At 39.5% G+C, this 19,785-nt stretch overlaps 1 protein-coding gene across 17 annotated transcripts in view; it reads right to left on the bottom strand.

Annotated features, from left to right (window-relative positions):
- Nucleotides 1-19,785, bottom strand: part of dst (dystonin) — a 104,436-nt gene that overhangs the window by 71,021 nt on the left and 13,630 nt on the right. For 14 of the 17 annotated variants that reach the window (XM_051416575.1, XM_051416579.1, XM_051416576.1 and 11 more), the window contains 5 exons: nucleotides 12,630-12,691; nucleotides 10,282-10,371; nucleotides 7,619-7,717; nucleotides 6,203-6,280; nucleotides 4,670-4,762 (listed from right to left, as the gene is read on the bottom strand). In XM_051416575.1, coding sequence (XP_051272535.1) covers nucleotides 4,670-4,762; nucleotides 6,203-6,280; nucleotides 7,619-7,717; nucleotides 10,282-10,371; nucleotides 12,630-12,691 — 422 coding nt within the window. Of the gene's footprint in view, nucleotides 1-762; nucleotides 1,750-4,669; nucleotides 4,763-6,202; nucleotides 6,281-7,618; nucleotides 7,718-10,281; nucleotides 10,372-12,629; nucleotides 12,692-13,681; nucleotides 13,844-19,785 lie in introns of those variants that run through there. The other 3 variants (XM_051416619.1, XM_051416578.1, XM_051416597.1) reach the window with 3 other exon arrangements.

Genomic DNA, 19,785 nt, shown 5'->3' with positions numbered 1-19,785 from the left:
CACTGGAGAACCAGTGGACTTAATAAATATAATTTACTTTCACACACTTAAGCCTCTTAATGACCCACTGTAATCACTGTAATATCAAAGAAAAGAAACTGTTCTAGTGGGATTAAGTTAATTAATACAATAAGACATAATCATGCTCTGAATGAACTCAACAAAACCAAAGCCCAACCAATAAATCTGAAAAACACAGGATAAGAGACACTCCAAAACTGATCTTACAATGAGCTTTCAAATTTAAATTAAAAAAAATTTCAAGGGTCACTTTTCCATTATACATGTGGATATGGGTATAATTTATTTGGTTTATTGATTGGATATGTGTCTGTCAACATACTGTTTCTGTCTCTATGTACAGATGAGCAGCATAAATATTTTAACATTAGTTTCAGGTAAATCTGGTTATCCTGCTTAAGTACTGTTACATAATCCTCTGTACAGGTGATGCCTGTGGTGTAAATACATCCTATAACATATGATCTTTGACTTATTGTGTGTCCAAGAATGACTGGGATGCTGACCATCATACTGATGGGGTATACAATTAAGTAATTAGGAAACTATTTTAACAAAATGAACTGCTGTTGCTCTAAAGAACTGCTTTATTTGAGCTATTTATTCTCCAAAGTGTTTCAACTTACATGATTTAAACACCAGCCCTGCAATGTTCAAGTTACATTATACCCCAATCAAACCCTTACTAATCTATCGCGAATCACACTCCAAATGGCTATAAATAACACGTTATAAGTTTACCTCGTGATGGGTGGAAATACATTTGGCAGGAGCCGGAAGACGCTCTACGTAACCAGAGCAGCTGTGGGCCCTCCGTCTCCTCCTCCTGTGTGCTTGTGAGCCCCATATAATCTTGGCAAACATTTCCTCACTCCCAGGTCTGTCATTACCCCTCAGAGTCCGCAGCATGTGCTCCACTGCTCCAAAGCTAACAGCCCTCCTTAACTGACGCTGTAGAAGCTTCTTCACAAGCAGACCCTCCTTAGCTGAGGCACCCCTGGAAGTTGTGTTAATGCCACGAAGCTTTCCTTCTGCAGTGGACCTGCTTCTTTCATTGTCTGTCTGCTCTGTGGAAAGCCTTCCCAACCTGTAAGCTAGCCTCTTGCCAACAATTTGATTACAGGGATCTCTGAGGATTAAAACTGGTACCTCTCCGACATAGACACCCTTGCTGATGCTTTCTTGTCTGGATAGATGTGTCTCCACCTGTGATGGTTTATCGGTCTCTGCTTGGGACTTCTCTGGGTTCCCATGTGGGCCATCTTGAGGCTCTATGCTACTGCAGATAGCCTCACTATTAACAGCCTCACTTCCAGGTCTCCTGAGAGATTCCACAGGCTGGAAAGCCTCCGATTTCCTCTTCTTCCTCTGAAAATAGCGACGGCCTTTCAATTCCTTAGATTCAGGTCTCAGTGGAGCCTTCTTGGGGTCGACATAGCATTCCTCTTTAGGCCCTCGGACACAGCCACAGATGTTTCCCATGGCTGACGGTCATACAGTCTCACCCATTGACAGTGAACTCCCAACAGCGAGCTGTTTTCAGGCAAAGTATCCAGTGAGCTCTGCTTGATCTGAAGAGCCACTATCCCATTGACAGAAAGCCATTTTCACTCAGTGCAACGAGCACACAATAAGCAGTGGCAGACAACCCGGCAGCCAGAGATAAAGCTCCACTCAGGGCAGAGTTGACTTTTTCCTTTCATTGACTCAGAGACTCACAGCTGAGATCTGGTCAGACTCTCTCTCTCCCTCTCCCTCTCCCTCTCTCTCCCTCACTGCATTTCTCTCTTGCTTGCATGCTCTCTCTTGGGTCTCTCCTCTGACACCGGAATCCTTTCTGACCTTTGATACATTTCCCTGGCTTTGCTAATCCAGCAGAAACACCATAAATGCACACAGAGACGTGGCACACGTGCTTATAGCTCTCAGCTGAGCATGAAAAAGACTTGTGGACAGACCTGTTTCGGGCTGGCTAGTCTGCTTCGTCTACACAGTAAACATGCGCACGTCACAGCTGCCTCTTAGGTTTCCTAATATTTGTATCTGTGATGAGGGGTGAAGGGAGGACACGGGATGGCCACCTATTATGCTGTGAGAATCTTTGGCTCAGCAAGTCTGGCTGCATGAACCAGAACAGAGTCCCAGCCGGTCAGAAAGGCTTTGAAAAACAGAACAGCGTAGGTCAACGAGAGCAGCAGAAGCAGAGGCAAATCCGAGCTGGACAACAACATGCTTTCACTTTGTCTATTAATCAAGCTACGGACAATGGCAGAGCCAGAGGTGGGGCTTAAGTCCAATGGTTTAAACAAACACTATTATCTGAGCAGATCACCACCGCCGCAGTTCACAAGCGAGCAAAGGAAGTGATTCACCATATAAAACCATTACAACAGCTAGCATGTGAAACAAGCCCACTGTAGAGGGAACCTATCAATACTTTAATTACATAGCAAAAGGAGAAAAATGTAGCATGTGAAACAGTAAATATATTGCCACCATATAGCCCAACTAAAAATAACAGTGTGCCCCTGTGAGCTTACAATATTTAAATGCCAGTGAAGTTTCCCTGAAGGTCAAAGTCACCTGACAACTAACACAGTTCAAACTACAGTGTATTGATAACTCCAACTGCAACATATGGCCAGGTTATGGTCTAACTATCAAATACTGGTATTACTGCAGTATTAGATCATGCTATTTTTCAATAAAATTAGGCTTTATAGCATTTTTATGACTTATATAGCCTTACTTGCTACATGTTTTATTTCAGTGACAAAGTTTTAATAAGAGTGAATGAATGGAATGCAATGAACCATCAGACACATCATAGTGACAGCCCATCAGGGCAAAATAAACAGACAAGACAAACAAGCACAGAAACACCTGACAGCAGTGCATTGTCATGGTGGCACACTGACACCAGCTAAACTAAAATACAAATTGCACTCTAGTGTTGTCAACGGCATGTTCCAGGTGAGAACAGAGTGTGGTAACCATTGTGAACAATACAATAACAGTGCCAGCTTTGTGTAAGGAAATCAAGTTCTTATCCCTACAGACGTGATCAAACAATGGATTGTGTCTGACACACCGTAACAGGTTGGGGTCAAACATAACAGGGTACACACCTTGTCAGTACTCTCAGTTTATATAAGTTAGTATTAAAGAAATAGCCTGCAGCAGTAAGAAAAGCACGTAAAGTAAGTCCCAAAAACCACACCTGTTGTTGACACAGGAACTGATCCTGGATGCTTTAGAAAAAGACAGTCATATAAAACCATGTAATATAAAAACAGTGTTCAATTCATGTTGTCAGCCTGCTGTCAGCCGTGCTTTTATAAGGCAAAGGTCTATCCTAAAACTAAAGCACAACACTTTCTCCAGATGTGCCCTGCTATCCTTCCAAATCAAGAAGAAACAGGCCCATTGCTGCTGGTTTAAGTGCTCAAGGGCTTGCGTGAGACTGACACTAGCAGGTGTTGGCATCATCTCCGACGCTAGCTGTCAGCATGTTTGAGTCCAGGCAAAACTATATTAACTACTTTTTCCCTCATTATTACGTTGAGGGCATTAGTCATACAGATGCATTCTTGTTCTAAAATAACATACTAAGTCACTACGAAGCTGCAAGTCTGAAAGACTATTGCAGTACCCCTGTCCCCAACAAACAACTGAGTCATGTAGCAAGGGCCAAGGATATTAATAATGCAATACAAGACAGTCAGAGAGAGGGAGAGAAGGGGACAGAGGGAGAAAGAAAGAGGGAGCATGAGTGAGAAATTATGGATTTTGGATAGATACTGTAAATACATACCTGGCATGTACACACAGACCACCCCACTTGACATGATTTGTGTCACTCCAGCAATAAAATAAGAAACATCCCCAGAGAGAACATTTTTAAGAACATTCAGGGAGAGAAATAAACTCAGCCTGGAGCACAAAAAATCTTGAAAACCATCTCAACTCTCCAAACAGCAAAGGTTTTTGTAAGGTCATTTAAATGTCATGAATTGGACAGACAAATCAAAACTACAAGGCATTTTCCCCTGTATTCAAACATAGACTTGTTATAACTTGCGTGCAAGGACATTGTCCATGTTTCATGTTGAATACCAAGACATTTCTGCTATTAGAGACTACAACTCAAGCTGAATCCAACATGAACAAGCCAGGTAAACCCTAACATCACATATTACACCATATTCGTCATTATTTATGCTGCACAGCTTTGACACCTTGTGGTCAAATGTCGAAACATCCATTGGGTAGGTGCCTGAGGGTGTGAACTCATTTTAAAAGCAATAATCTGGAAGGGCAGTTGCCAAGCTATTGCATAAATCAATCCCAAAACATGCCAGCATTTCTGTTGGACTGAAATATCTTTAAACTCCACAAAGACAAAGGTAGCAGCATTGAAAATCCTCTGCATTTAAATATCTAACATATGCAGCAGATCAACATCGAGCAGCATGTAAAGATACATACAAGTTTAAAATTAACAGCCCTTATCAGTTCAAAGTCATTGCTTACATGTAATACAAGGAACATAAAGTAAGTATTAATCCTATCACTATCTGGGTAATAAATAATCTTAATTACTTGGCTATCAAAAGCAAAAGAATGACCATAGAATGCAAACACTCACTTGAAAGTGCAGAATTATGGTCCAGATCAATCCCAGGGTCAGTTTTGGGTTACCGTCTGTGATGTCGTCATTCCTGATATTTACAAGTTTGACCTGATGAGAGGAAACACATGATTGATATATTGCATACTGACAATACCTCTACGTGTCCAAACCCTGCTCTAGAGTTCCTAAATAGATTTAGTTGGTGTATTAATCAAGTGCAAAATATTAGTGTAAGGGTCTATTTTGACAGGCTTGCCAGTCAGTCTACAAACACCACAAGGTGGCACAATAGTCAATATATTATGCCAGGGAACTGTTACCGTAATCACATGGGTCTGAGCTGACAGAGAGAATGACTGCTTGCTACTAATTAAATGCTATAAACCTGCTAAGACTTTTTTATCTACCACATATTAGAGTGAAAAACGATGTGTATTTTAATAAATTCACAAACATTCATCAGAAAGCAGAGTCTGAATACATTCTTGTTTTAATGGAGCTATGATGCAGGACCAGCCTGATCATCTGTAAAAGCTGTATTCAATAAGCTGCAGGGGGAGATTTAAGGAAGGTTAAACGGTGAGATCGTTTTACATTAATGACTACAGAGGCTGCATGGATGTGTCTGTTATGTACTGTAGTCAAAACAATAGAACAATTCATTTGTGACCATCTATGAATCCTTTGTCTCAAGCCTTACGTCACATCTGGCTACAGCTCAGCAAGGCTGTGTTCTTCATCACATCCTGACCGTAGTGGGGGAGGGGAGGCCAATCAAAGCTCTTTGAAACCCCGCTGATGGGATCTGTAGTCAGCACCCCTTAACTGCTGCTATTACAATTTGTGGCAACCGAATTGTAAATTCCATAAAGAAAGATGGAAAATGTCCAGCAGTCTGTGTGTGTGATGTTGGAGAATAGGCGGCGTCGAAGTAATCACCACTGAGTGTGGCTGTCCCAGTTCAATTACACGTGCGCCTTTGATTGCATTTGTTCACCTCAGTGTACAAGTGAACAAATCTCTCACAATGTAGCTGCAAAATACAATCCAACAGCACACGGACTGATACATTTACATATGCTATTACGCTGTAACCACCTTTTATGTAATTCACTAGGGCTATTTGCAAAAAACTGGTGATATGATATGCACCCCTAAAAAGGGGTTATGATTCAATATATTGTAAGATGGTAAGTATGTGATACTGTAAGTAGGGTGATATATTGCATTTTTTGGGAAGAGAAATCAAATTTTAGGAAAACATAGTATGAAGAAAACACCACCATATGCACATAATACAGCTGTCTAGTGTTTCGGGGTACAAGAATCAATACAGTGTTTTTGAGGAACAATATAATATCACATAACAAAATATTGCAATACAATATTTTTATGTATTTTCTTACAACTCTATAATTGACTATACGGAATTATATAAAAGTGTGACTTAATTATGTGGACTTTCAGTTTTGAGATGCTGCGATGAATCCATGAGAGGACAGGAAAAGCAGGAACATTTCTTGAGAATGTACTTTTACAGATCCGTACCTGCCGCCTCTTTAAATAATCCAGTGCTATTTGTACATTCTGGAGTCTGTGGAACCGCATCCTCCCTCTCTCCCGAGGCTGTGGACATAAAGAGGGAAAAAGGAGCCATGTATAATAATTAGATTCTTCACCAACAACAGATGACAATTAAAAAAAAAAGATTAGTAGCATGAAGGACACAGGACATGCTTCCAGGTTCTTACCCGCTGCTCTGGTGAGGTAAAGACTTAAAAGAACACACAAAAAAATACTCTACCCACAACAGGAGTAGCCATTTCTGCAGGCCCACTCAAAATCTGTGCATGTACAGAACATTTTCCACCATTTGCATCTCTAGAAATGTGCTCTTTCCATGTAATACCAAACCCAGTAGCCCTGCTAGTTAACACATTTTAACAGCTAAAGTGTACATAAAACACCACAATGCTTTGGTTTGCTGTGCTGTAGGCACTAAATGTATTTTCTTTTTTATAAATAACAGCCGAATGCTGTATTCTTCGAGCAAGTACACGATCTCTTGTGGCAAGTGCACGTGGACAGTCCGGGGCCACAGCATGAGGTAATGTAATGGAAAATGCATGGAAGCCAGGGTGCAGAAGCAGCGAAAGACTTGTGCTGCGTTCAGCCATATTTCTTAGTTGATAATAGTTGAGAGAAGAATCCCGCTCATCTCAATAGCAAAGCAGCAACATTTAAATAACCCCTCTCCCATGGCTGTCATTCAGTGAATCTCATTCACCTATGAAGCCTCCTTCTGAGGATTCAAAATGGCAGAATACCCACAAGCAGCAGATGAAAAATGTCCTGATGCTCACGAGGGTTCGAGGTGCTTTGATTGTATGGCCAAAGCCAGTGAAATGGATATAAAGACCCAAGCTTTATGGTCAATTTCATTTTTAATGGCTTTGCAAGGTCAGTGTTTGCCTGGGTCTAGACCCTTCAAATCTGCCCATTCCACCGAGTTAACGAGTTGACAATTCTGTCTGATATCAGGCAAGGTTGGTGTGCCAGGTTTATTGGTTTCTCTTTTTTTTTTTTTCACATTTATGTTCTAAAAGAAAATTTGTGATTGGCATGGAGAGGCCTGGGTCTTTAGATCATGTGCACGTTTCTCTGCATCATCGGATTCATCTGATCATGTAAACAAAGATTTGGACATATTTTATTTCTTGATCAAAAGAAGTGGCATTATTAAACATAATGTTGCATAGAAATCACAAATTTAGCTAAATTGAGAAAGGGGGAATATCATTCTATCATCATATAGAAGAACTACAGTGTCTGCTAAAGCAATTGTGTAAGACTAGAAAAAGACAAATCATACAGTGGGATTGTTTCTACACTCCTGTTAACTGGCCACAACACGCTCTGAATTAGTTTGTTAAAAGGGGGGTGGGGGGGGCAAGCCACACGTACCCCCTTATCATCATCCATCGTGTCTCCATGCTGCTCAACTGCACATGCTTCTGTCCCACTCACCAACCGCAATGTCTTCAGAAAATCACGCTCCCTTGGCTTATCACCGAAAAGGCAACACATGGGGAAGAAAGGAAGACATGGACACACATGGCGGCCAAATCAAAGGAAGTTAGACAATGGACAGAAACCAATTAAAGAGAGGAGAACAGAAGAGGGGGAAAGTAGAAAGGAAACAGGATGTAAACAGAAAATAGATAGCCACTTAGAGGATGAAAGTTAGTCACACTGGAGAGGGAGGAACTGCTGGGGCTCCTTGCACAGGAATACATGCAGTTTTAATACAGTAAGGGACATTACAGCATGATAACATTATGGAACTGAACAAAGACTGTATTAACAAACTTCAGTATAAGATGAAAGAATGACACGTTAACAGAGAAATGAAATAATACTGCGAATAGCAACAACTGTTGGATAACATGCAGCCCTTCAGTAGCCACTGTCTTAGGTCCAAGTACTACAGCTACGTACACTATGCAGCTATGTGCTCTATAAGGGAGGGATTAGACACAAATACATTCTGAACTACACAGAATCTGAGTCCTTGTGATTTCTACATAAAGGCACTGTACTGCTGTAACAAGGCCATAAACCAAAGACTAAAAATGAAAACCTATTTCTGGTTTAAACATCATTTACGAACAATATTACAGAGTAACTCCATTTAAACCTCTCAGTTTTGCATTACAGTGTTTCCAAATGTGGTGCATCAAGAAACTATTATTACTATTTTATAATATAAAAAAAATACTATGTTTCTTTCCACATTTGGCTATTTTAACTTTTTGGTTGAATAACAGCTGGAAATGAACCTATTTGGCTCCTGGATTAACACTGTACAAGTACACTTTCATATTTGTGGTTAAATAAATTCCACAAATATGAAACACTCTCTATGTCATTTCCTGGTCATTCCAAGTTTTGAAAGAGTGGAAATTGATTATACTGTTGCAGTGATTGGACTCACAACAACACTGCTCACGGTTGTAATATTATTCAATCAAATAGCAATTTCACAAAAAATGAAAATGTTGGCTATGTGTCAGGTGTTGTAATGTTTTTCCTATTAGTGTTAATATTTTCAAGTCTTGGACTGATCAGATTGATTACACTGTTTCTGTGATACGAAAGCGAATTGCAATTTCAAGGAAATGTTCTGCATATGTTCCATCTTCTGTTATGATTGACGTTGTTGGGTTACTCATTCTGTCACACCTGGAGTGCTGCCCAGTCAAGTGCTGCAAAGAAACATCTACAAAAACTTCAAACTGCACAGAACAGAGCAGCCAGATTATTTCTTCATGTGTGTCTGATGCCTGAACGATTATCACGGCGTACTGTGGAGGCTAAATTAAAATATTCTGTTACTCATGCATTCTGTCACTCAAATATACACACACTTACTTTTCTGAAAAAAATGCTTTTTGTTGTATACATGTCAAGTGAGCAAAACAAAATGTATAATGACAACAGTTCTTTACCGAATTTATTATGTTGAATGTGTGTTGCTCACCAATATCAGATTTTCTTATAAAAACTCACTAAAACAAAAAATGAATAATAATCTCTACTTTAGTTATTGCTGCTTCAAAACTTTTGTATTCTTTTTATCTTCTTTTTGTTGCTATTTATTTCTATTAGAATAGAGTCATTTTACTTATTTTCTAATCTTCATATTTGGCTTGTTTTGGCTTTTCCTCTTTTATTGATCTGATTTTGAATTATTTGTTTTTACTGTTATTGCTTTTGTATGGACCCCCAGGAAGACTAGTGGCCACTTTGTGGAAGCTAATGAGGATCCAAATAAAGAATACAGAATAAAAGGTAGCCTTCGGGAGTTAGTGCATTAAAAAAAAAGGCATGTTAGCAAGTTAAATATTGTTAATGGCTGATTATTGGCTGCCTAACTCCAGGGGACAACCAGAAAACTAGTTTTACTACTTGCTAGCTTTTCCTTGATATATTCTTACATTTTGTTGTGGGTAATCACCATATTTTATATACCACTCAGGTATGTTGGTTCTTGTGTATTACTATTACTACTGTCAAGTGATCCATCCCATGTAAAGCAAGACATACTGTACCAGCCTATTTCATATGACTTACATCTAGTAGCCCAGCACAATTACTCACAATGATGAGCACATCAGTCTGTTTCATAGATATCCCAGAAAGGAAAAGGAAAAAGAAGCAAAAAAAAGGAAATGTTCGAAACCTGAATACAACTCACAAATAAATGTGACATTATGAGCTTTGGTGGATTCAGAATCACAGCAGATCTGATTAGAGACCATCAAATCCCAGGATTCCCTCCTACCATCAGTTACATAAGTGTGAAGGAGGACAACAGCATCAGTCACGCAAAGGTGTAATAGATTGCTCTAAAGGAAGAGGAATATATTTCTGACTTCCCTTATGACAATCTGAATGGTTTTTCATAAGATCTTAATAGAAATGGCTCTGAGAACTCAATAGTTTCACAAAACACTCAATTCCACGTGTAGTAGAAATAGGGTCAGAGTTTCATAACTTTGATTTTGCTGAGTTTCTCTTTATCTCTTCAGGAAAAAACTAAGCACAAAGATAACAGAAGAACTCACCAATGTGTCTCCTGACAAAACCTCCAGCAGTGAGATCAGGTTATGTCCATCTCGTAAGTCTTCATACAGGTCATTTATGTGCTTCCGTACCTACGGACGAGAAGAGGAAAGCAAAATGTGAGCAAATTGCAAACATCATATTGTTATTACTGTTCATTGATGGCTGTTCACTGTAACAAATATAGTTATAGAACTACTGCACAAAATTGGTATCGTTTTGAAATCTCTCTGCAGTTATTAAACCATAATAATTGCATTTTCCAAAGAACAGAAGTTTTAGGATTGTAACAGGAACCATTAAAGTCTCCCGCATTCTTACACCTGACATAATTACGACTCAAGCTTTGTGCTTGCCGTGCCTTCCTCATGCCACTCAATCAAACTGGTGTTCAGTTTCAGTTTAAGAGCTGCAAACCTGTTTTAGTTCACAAACTTGTTTATGTGTTGGTTTTCCTCACAGTTCCCTCTAAACCGAAATGAATGTATCATAAAACACTGAATAATAACCTGAGCAGGACGTCATTGTGACACGTTATCTAAGCACTTGAGTGAGGCACTTAACAACTCGGGTAGGAGGCTTTCTCCTTCCAGCAGACCCATCTCTCCTTCCTGTCCTAAATACCACGCCTCTGAAATCACCCTGCTGCCCGCTGACCTGCTTTCACACAGGGCTTTCAGCACTGTAATCCCAGATAGCAGCCACAGCTGTGGAGCCAAAATAGACCTGCACCCTTATGTTATTGGGTCAGCTGACCAGATCCCCAACTATTACTCAGCACCCCGGATTTCTCATGCACTATGTGAGAGGCCTGCTGAAATCTGGCTGTCAAAACATGAAGTAAAACGCAAATATTCCGATTAAACCATTAACTCAAGATCAACAGGTTCATGCAGCTACAGGACAGAGCCTGTTGTTTGTATACACATTGCTGTTACTCTCTGCAGCTTCACTGCATGTTGTATTGCAGTACTTTAGAGATAAAATAGCATTTCCTTCTTTCTCCTGCCAAGATTGTAACAAAGTTTACATAATGCGTCTCTCATGAAACAGCACTTCCTAAAAGCACAGCTGTAACCAGCAGCTCCTAAGGCCCTCACACATCTTTCTAATAATATTCTTATTAGAAACAATAAATGCATTCCTGTTTGAAAACATCACACACAGGCGATCATAAAACCAGTCATCACCACTGATCCATGGGAAGCCTTATCCCATAGCATGGACTGGTCTAATTGGCAGGAACCTTAAATTGACCCTTTAGGACAGGTTTATGGCCTAACCCAGGTTGTGAAGATGACGATCAAAGAACACAAAACCCCCTTAGGAGCGAAACAATAAATACAGCATGGTAGGGGAAAAGTGACCCAACAGCCATGTAATAATGTAAGTCTTTAATTGCAATTCTTCTTTTTTTCTATTTGGGCTTAGGGCTAATGTCAGCATGCTAACATGCTAATGTTTAGCAGATGTAATGTTTAGATTATTTACAATGTAAGTTTAGTCTGTTAGCATGCTAGCATTTGCTAATTAGCACTAAATATAAAGTGGAGCTGTGGCTATATCATCAGTTTAGCAGGTATGAAACCAATGTATTGTACTAATTGAAATTATTATGTGATGATAGTGCTAGATAAAAAAGCCAGAGGAAGGATCACCGAGGATATTACATTTCATGCTAAGAGGGACATAAATGTGTGTGCCAGATTTTAAGGCAATCCATCCAATAGTTGTTGAGAACCACAACTGTCATCCACAAAGTGACGTTAGGGTAGAAGTCGGGGATCATCAAAGGATATCCTCTTAATGAATACACCACAGAACTACATGTTTATGCCTTGCATAACAGAAATTAGCGTGATTTATAGTGATAGTGATTCATGTAACACTGATGCATGAACCCTGTAAAGTAAAACTTCACGCATAAATCTCAGGTAGTGACTCATTTTTACAAAGCCTTATTAGATATGAGACATGCCGGTGCTTGTCTTTCTGCTAAGTGTTTCATTAAATTCCACAAACAGATAAAAACGCCACAGTAAGCGATTCAAATTCCTGAATCAACAAAAGACAACCTGTTCTTGCAGCAGTGGAACAGCAAATGTCATGCTAAATGACTTTTAACAAGCCTTAATAATATCTGAATAGGAATGTTAGCATGTTAGGACTTAACGCAGAGAGGCCTAATTGTTATTACTGCCAATCCTTCTCTAATGGATTGTTTATGCTGGAGGAATATGGTTTGCTGATTGTTATGGGGGGAAAAAATGGGAATTTTAACTATTATTTAGGTTTCACCTCTGTATTATTGAATGTAGTTACCATGTCAACACAACACATACGTTCTTACCTTCACCAGATGCTGATTTATCCATTTTGTAAATGTCTTCTTCTGCACTCTGTCTCTTTCATCTGCGGAGGAAGAAGAAAAAGAGCATCCTGTGATTTTTTTCACACAACAAAGTAGCCATCATAGATGTGTTTGGGCAACACAAATCTCTTTTAAAGAAGGCTGTCATTAGACAAGCCTAATTCTGCTTTGTATACGCTTGTTATGTGGCCTGTTGGGTTGTATTACGTTTAGTGGTAACTCACTTCAGTTTTAAAGCATTTAGCAGCTCATTTCTGCAGCTTAATCTTTTGCTTCTTGTTGTTATTTTGGGAGTTTCAATGAAAGCCTTGTAGAAAAGTAAAGACATATGAAGACCACAAGTCCCAGTGGCTAAAAGAAGGATGTCATTTCCCGCTGGCTGAGATGACATCACTCTCTCCTGCATGCCCTTGACCACAGTATGTTTTTTGTTTCCAATCACCATAGCAACCAGAGCTTTTTTTGCAGACAGAGACATATGTGAAACCAGGACCCAAATGGATGCAATTAAAAAGGAAAAGGAAACCGATATAAATCTTTCACAAAATCAATTCCTTTCTCTACTAAAGAAAAAGAAAAATCCCACTTGAGTTATAACGTTTTCTCATCAACATCACGAACAACTTCAACTAACACTAATGTACTTTTTCTTGCTGTATTTTTCTTTAAGATTGTCCTCTATCCTTCTATGCCAGAGCAGAGCAGGATTCGAGCCAGTCACCACAGCCGTGACTCATTTCACTGCTTCCACCTCTCCCAGTCAGCCAGACACAACTCCTCTAAAGCATTCTCAGTGAACACCAAGAGACTCACACGTACAATCAATGCTTCTCCGTTTATCCACAACAACACTGTGGAAAAATCAGCCTTTTCCTGAACTCTGAGCACAGAACTTAAAACACAGATAACAACCTCCCCTTAACAATACTCAGTTTTGCTCAAGGATATTTTACCTACTATGAGTAATGAGCAAGCACAGACATGACTAACCTTTCAAAGAAATGACAAGAAGCAGTAAGATTAATACTGACCCATGCAGCACATTAGAGTTACCAGGTGAGCTCTATGCTCCCTCTCGGTCTTAAACTGGTACTTCATCCTGTGCACTAGCTCCTGTGGGCTGTCGAGATGATCGTGGTTCAGGTAGGCAGATGCCATGTGGATATGCGACTGAGGAAGCTGCAACAGTCTCCCTCTTCTTCCCTGCCTGCCTACCAGCCTCTAGGGCAGCCGTGACTCCCTTTCTCATCAAGCATCCAGAACGAGTCCTGTCAGGTTTTCCATGGCTACTATTTTGAGTTTCCACGCGGTTAAGTGTTTATCTAGCAGCAGCGCCCCTCAAAACCACAGAAGAAATCGGCGCTTGTTATTAAAAAAAAAGGAAAGAAAAGTTCCTTGTCAACATGTTTCCGCGTGGTTCCAACTCTACTACGGCAGGATACAACCAGTTTATTTAAGCTGCAATTTACAAGCAATGTACCATCATTTCTCCTGACAGCATGCGTCAATTTATTATTGCAAATATCTTATCACATGTAGCTCGATCTATAACAACTTTAATCTTTAAATGTTCAAGTGTGCAAAAGTTTTCAGATAATCATTCACTCTATTGTGCTGCTGCCAAGACTGACCACAATGTTTACAGCAGCAGAAACAACTGAGAACACATCCAGGAAAACAATCAAAAACCCTTCATCACACGACATGAAAAATACCAAAAAGGAGGAGCTGTCTCTTCATTGACGTTGCTGTTTAGGTGGCATTTTCCATTTGTTTTACTATACTGAGGATAAGAAAGGACAAACTGCTCTCAGCGGACATAATATGTCTGTTACATTATCTCAGCTTTTAATGACATGATGTTCCGTGCATTTGAAGTTTGTGGTATAAAAAGCTGACACTGGTCATTCTAACACACTGTAGGCTTTCAAATTATCATAAAGCCTGTAACATGCTTTTCCAGGACAACAGGGGTACCTTAAGAGTCCCGTGACTACACTCTCTGAAGATTCTTACATTTAGTTCATCTAAAAATAGTGCATGTGTAAAAGCTGCGGAGAATTGAAAAGTGGGTTGATCTGACAGTTACTTTGTATGATGGTCTACACATCTAGAGCAAAGCCTGACATGAAGCCAATCATCAAATAAAAGAAGCCGCAAATCAGTCTATCAGAGTCTGACTAAAACATTTAATAATAAAATAATCCTTAGAAATAAGGCAACTCGCCTGTCTTCATATTGAAAGTGTGATGCATTGAGAGGCATTTACTAGCAGTACTGCTGTGTCACTGCTGCTCTGTCCCTGTGACTCCACAGCTGAGAAATAAAGCAGTGCAGCCTGCAGTAGGACACCAAATTGGTTTGTAATGCCCATATCTAAGCTCTTTGCTGCATAATATATAAACCCCTCCTGAGAAACTCATTAATATAGATTGGCTGAGCAAGTATTCCAGGAAACTCTCAAAGCAAAGGACAGGAGCTGAACCAGCTGTCAGACATGGTCAGAAAATGAACTACTGTACTTCACATACTGCACAGATTACTGATAACAGGCATGCTTAATAGACTCAGATAAACATCAACCACTGTCGGGTGGTGTGAACACCAGTTTTCATGATCTCTGCACTTCATGTTGAAGTGCTTAAATACTAGTAGTATGAAACAGAACTAGGGAGTATGTTTGAATATGCTATGAGATAACTATGTCTGTACCTGTGCTTCCCAAACAAGGAAGGCGTGTTTAACAGTATGGTGCCCTCTTGAGGATCTTAATGAGAATAAAAAGGTTTGAAATCAGTCCAAAAGATAATACATTTTCCCACCTTTAAAACAGTAGTCGTACATGATTTGGCCATAACAAGAAAGCAGTAGTAAAGATAAGATCAGATATCAAAGGGAAAACAAACAAGCTCTGTCCCAACAATGACAATAAGAATATCAGATGAAATATGATCATACACTCATTCACCTGATGTTGAACTTTATAAGCTTAATCAGTCTCATTAAATCTAATCAATTCTGTCCAGATTTTTCTATATTCTTGGATTCTATTTCACACAGAACTGACTTTCTTATGTAAAACTTCTACAGTACTACAGTACAGTGCTGCTTTAATAATACAGCTGATCATGCAAATGTGTGGGGTTTTTTTTATTACTTAAAAGCTGAATCAGTATCCTGGCTCATTGTTCAGGTTTGTTTCATACATGCATACACACGTTTTCCTCATACAGCCACACCAAATTACCCATTTAGTTTCACCAGCTCTAGCCAAAACATCCCTGTAAAGATAATTATGCAACAAACTAGCAAGTTTGCAATTTACGGACTAGTTTCAATTATTTTAGGTTTGAGTGGAAAATCCCATAGTGAAACTATAAAAAAAAGTCAATGCAAAAGTGTGTAACAAAGACATGGTCACTAAATAGCACATAGCTGATGTGTAAATTAAACAGTGACTGAGTAATCAAATTTTTTGGCTCTGGTGTGATACTCAGGAGAAGTCTTCAATGATCACATTAACACATCATGTTAAACTCGATGACAGTACATGCATGATATTATTTCATTGTAAAGGTTTGCTTATACAGGGAAAAGCGTCCAAACTGTGACACATGATGACAACTAGAGCTACATACAGTATGTCATTTTACTGAAAACAGTCCTTTAAGTATTTGGAAATCACTTTAAATTCAGGTAGATCAGAGGTCTGGGAACCGTTTAGAAATGTGTTAACCGACAACTTATGAACTTTGACTTTAATGGATTAATATTTGAAGGATCACGAAAGCCTGACTAACCACCTCTCTCTCTCTCACATTACATTTGAACTTTATGACATTTAAAACCTTAGGCACTGCCTAGAAAAATTACTGTTAAAGCCTCCTTCAGAAGTGCAAATGTACACGGTGAGAGGAAGTTAAACAGGTAGTAATTAAGTAGTAATGATTTAGTGTACAGTCTTCTAAAATCTAAACACACCCACACCCAGTCTTGTATACAATTCCAAGGTGTGCACATTGTTTTGTGACCTGAGTGTGCCCTGTCTACAGTCTGAGCACAGTGCTAGCCAATAGTCCACCACAGCATTCAAACAGACAGCCCAAGCTCCTGAGACACTTATTTGTAGACCTCAGCAAAGCAGCAAAGCACATGTGCACAGCTATAAATAGCTACAACCCTAAACCATGCTGCCCCTGCAACTGCATGCCACATAATCTGTGCCACTTAGGTGACGTCCTTCGTTTCCTTACATACAACAAAGATTACTGAAGTATATGCTTGTGGCAGAGTTGAATTTATCGTAGAGTTAATTTTTATGCCCATATGGCTTAAAGTCTGTGCCCTTGTTGTATTTTTTGGTTTGTGAATGTGATTGATTAATCCCAAAAGGACAGTGTATTAAATGTTGTTAGGATATGTAACGAGAGATTCAGGACAGGACACTGGTTGCATGATACTTCATGTGTCTGAATGAATGATAGTTGTTGAGCTGCTTCCAACAACACACAACCACACTTTTGGAAATGCAACAAGCACCAGAACAGTCAACAGCACCTCACGTTGATCTTCCATTACTAGATTTTGTCAAGCCCCTTTAAACAGAATAACGGATAAATTGTTGTTTCCCTGAGAATGTCTGGCACAGGGGGCCGGTGAAACCCTTTGGCATCTTGTTACGTCAGGATGCCTAAAATATCCTCACATTCTGAGCGGAGCAGAGTCAAAAAGTCCTAGCAATCAAAATCCAGCTTGTGTAATCCTCTTGACCTCGTATGGGAGGGAAATCAAAACAGACATAAAGACTAAACTGAAAAGCCCTCAACCTTCCAGCCTATGACAAGGACTCGCAAAACATTCTTGCTCAACAGCTCTCATTTCACATCTCTTGTGTCACCACCAGCTCAGTATGCAAAGGCATGCATACGGTAGTTTTGTTTTGAGTACAAGGCTGTGTGTCGCACAGCAGTGGCAGAAGATTTTGAAATACAGGTCTAATTTACTGTGAACTGAATCTCAGTTATCATCATATCACATATCGAAAAACAGTGGCACGACATGAATCATTGAAACCATCGCTGAAGTGAGTCTCCTGCACAGGAGTGTAATGTCCGATTCAGGTCACAATATGAAAAGAAGCCAAAATGAAAAACATTTGCCGCACCCCAAAGCATCATCATCAGGATGAACAACTTGCTCATTCTTCTGGTACTTGTGAAAATGCTGTTGTTGGCGTGAAGTGGGTCTAAATCTAAGCTTTGATGTGTCACAAGCCTTTTTTTTTTTTTTAAGAAAGACGGGTCATTGGTGGTTTCTAAGGGTTTAAAGGACCAGTGTGAAGCATTTAGTGGCATCTAGCAGTGAAGTTGCAGATTGAAACTAACACCACTAGCCTTCCAAGCCTGCAGGAGAAACTGGCTAAGAAACTATGGTGGCCAAGAAACTCACAAAAACCTCTAAAGGCCCTATTTACAGCCAGTGTTTGTTTTGTTTTGTTCTGGGCTTCTGTAGAAATGAAAGAGGATGCACTCCCTCTGTAGATATAATCGGCTTATTCTAAGGTAACAAAAACACAATAATAGTTATTTTCAGGTGATTATACACTACCCATACATTGCTCATTATAGAGGCACACAGGAGTGATGACTCAGCACAAAATGGCTACCTTCTCCAAACATGGTAACAAAGAAAGGGCAATGATGAGGGGGTGATACTTAGAGATGAATTTTTTTTTGTTCTTTGTATGTGAGAATACTACAGTCGGTTGTCTCAGAAGGGCAGGGAAGCATCTGAAATATGTGACTGAAACAGCTCAGTAATTGCAACAGGTTGCCAAGCCTTCAAAGCAGCCCTTCCAGTCAGTATTTTTCTTTAGTCTCCTGGTAAAAATAAGCGAAGAAGAAACCAACAAAAATAGGTTACGTCTGAGCATTGGCGCAGAGATTATTATCACCTTGTCTACGGCTCCTGTCTGCAAAGGTAAAAGGCAGCATATACATATAAGAGCCACAGTATGAGCCACTCCTGCACACAATTCCTCCTGTCTCCTCCTGTCAACATCATTTTACTCAACTTCAAGCTAAGCAAACTGTGGCTATGTAATATGAAACTACTGTAGTATGTAACTGCAATACTGACTTACAATGTGTACTGCAATCTGGAGGTGTATTCTTAATTAACAATATTACTGACATTTGTATCATTAAGTTTCAGGTTGTTAAGATGTAATACTCCGACTAAAAATATTGTACTGACGAAAAGCAAATGGAGGATGAAGGTGAAGCTGACAGAGTGCCCTGAGCCTGAGCTATCACTACAAAGGCACTCAGGAAAGTCAAGGAGAGGAAAGGAGGAAGCATTAATGCCAGCTAATGGGACGTACATACACACTTATCACACACACACACACACACACACACACACACACACACACACACACACACTCACACACACAGTTGCTAACACTCCAGTACTAGCCTTCATACAGTATGCGTAACAGCTGCAACTACCACATCTGATTGAGTATTTGTACATGTGAGGAAGTCTGTTTTCCTCCCCAGACTCTCACTCGGATTATGGAGAATCCAGACTTATAATTTAAAGTAATCCTGTGTACATTCTTAGTTGTGCTACATTTACACAGTTGTGACTTAACTAACAGGTTTTTGTTTTTGAAAAAACACAACATGGATGATTGCTTAACACTACAAACAACAATACAACCCCCCCCCTATTTCACTGACTTTAAACCTCATTTTAGATATTAAAAAAAAGTAAACTTAAATTTTTCAGACATGTTGAATTATTTTCAACTAATCATTATTACAAGGGTTTACTTTGAGAATTCATAGTTTTCTGATGAAGCTTTTCCTGACCAACCAAGTTCAGATTTCAAAGTGGAAACATCTTAAATTCAGAACCTTATTAGCCCTTAAACATTGACTGTCACGTTATGAATTGGAAATAGATTTGAGAGTGATTTGAAGTAGTTTCTGTCACTGGCAACATCATTGTGAACAATCATCCTCTAACAGCATGATAATTCTTACAATATAGTGTTGTAAGGTATTGAGCCCCGACACCCACTCCTTGAAACGGATTCTACACATTTTTGAAACTCTACTGAAGAGATAAA

Source organism: Dicentrarchus labrax, unplaced genomic scaffold (assembly GCF_905237075.1).
Source record: "Dicentrarchus labrax unplaced genomic scaffold, dlabrax2021, whole genome shotgun sequence".
Taxonomy (NCBI): Eukaryota; Metazoa; Chordata; class Actinopteri; family Moronidae; genus Dicentrarchus; species Dicentrarchus labrax.
The sequence above is the reverse complement of the archived record's forward strand: the minus strand, read 5'-3'. Positions and strand labels throughout refer to the sequence as shown.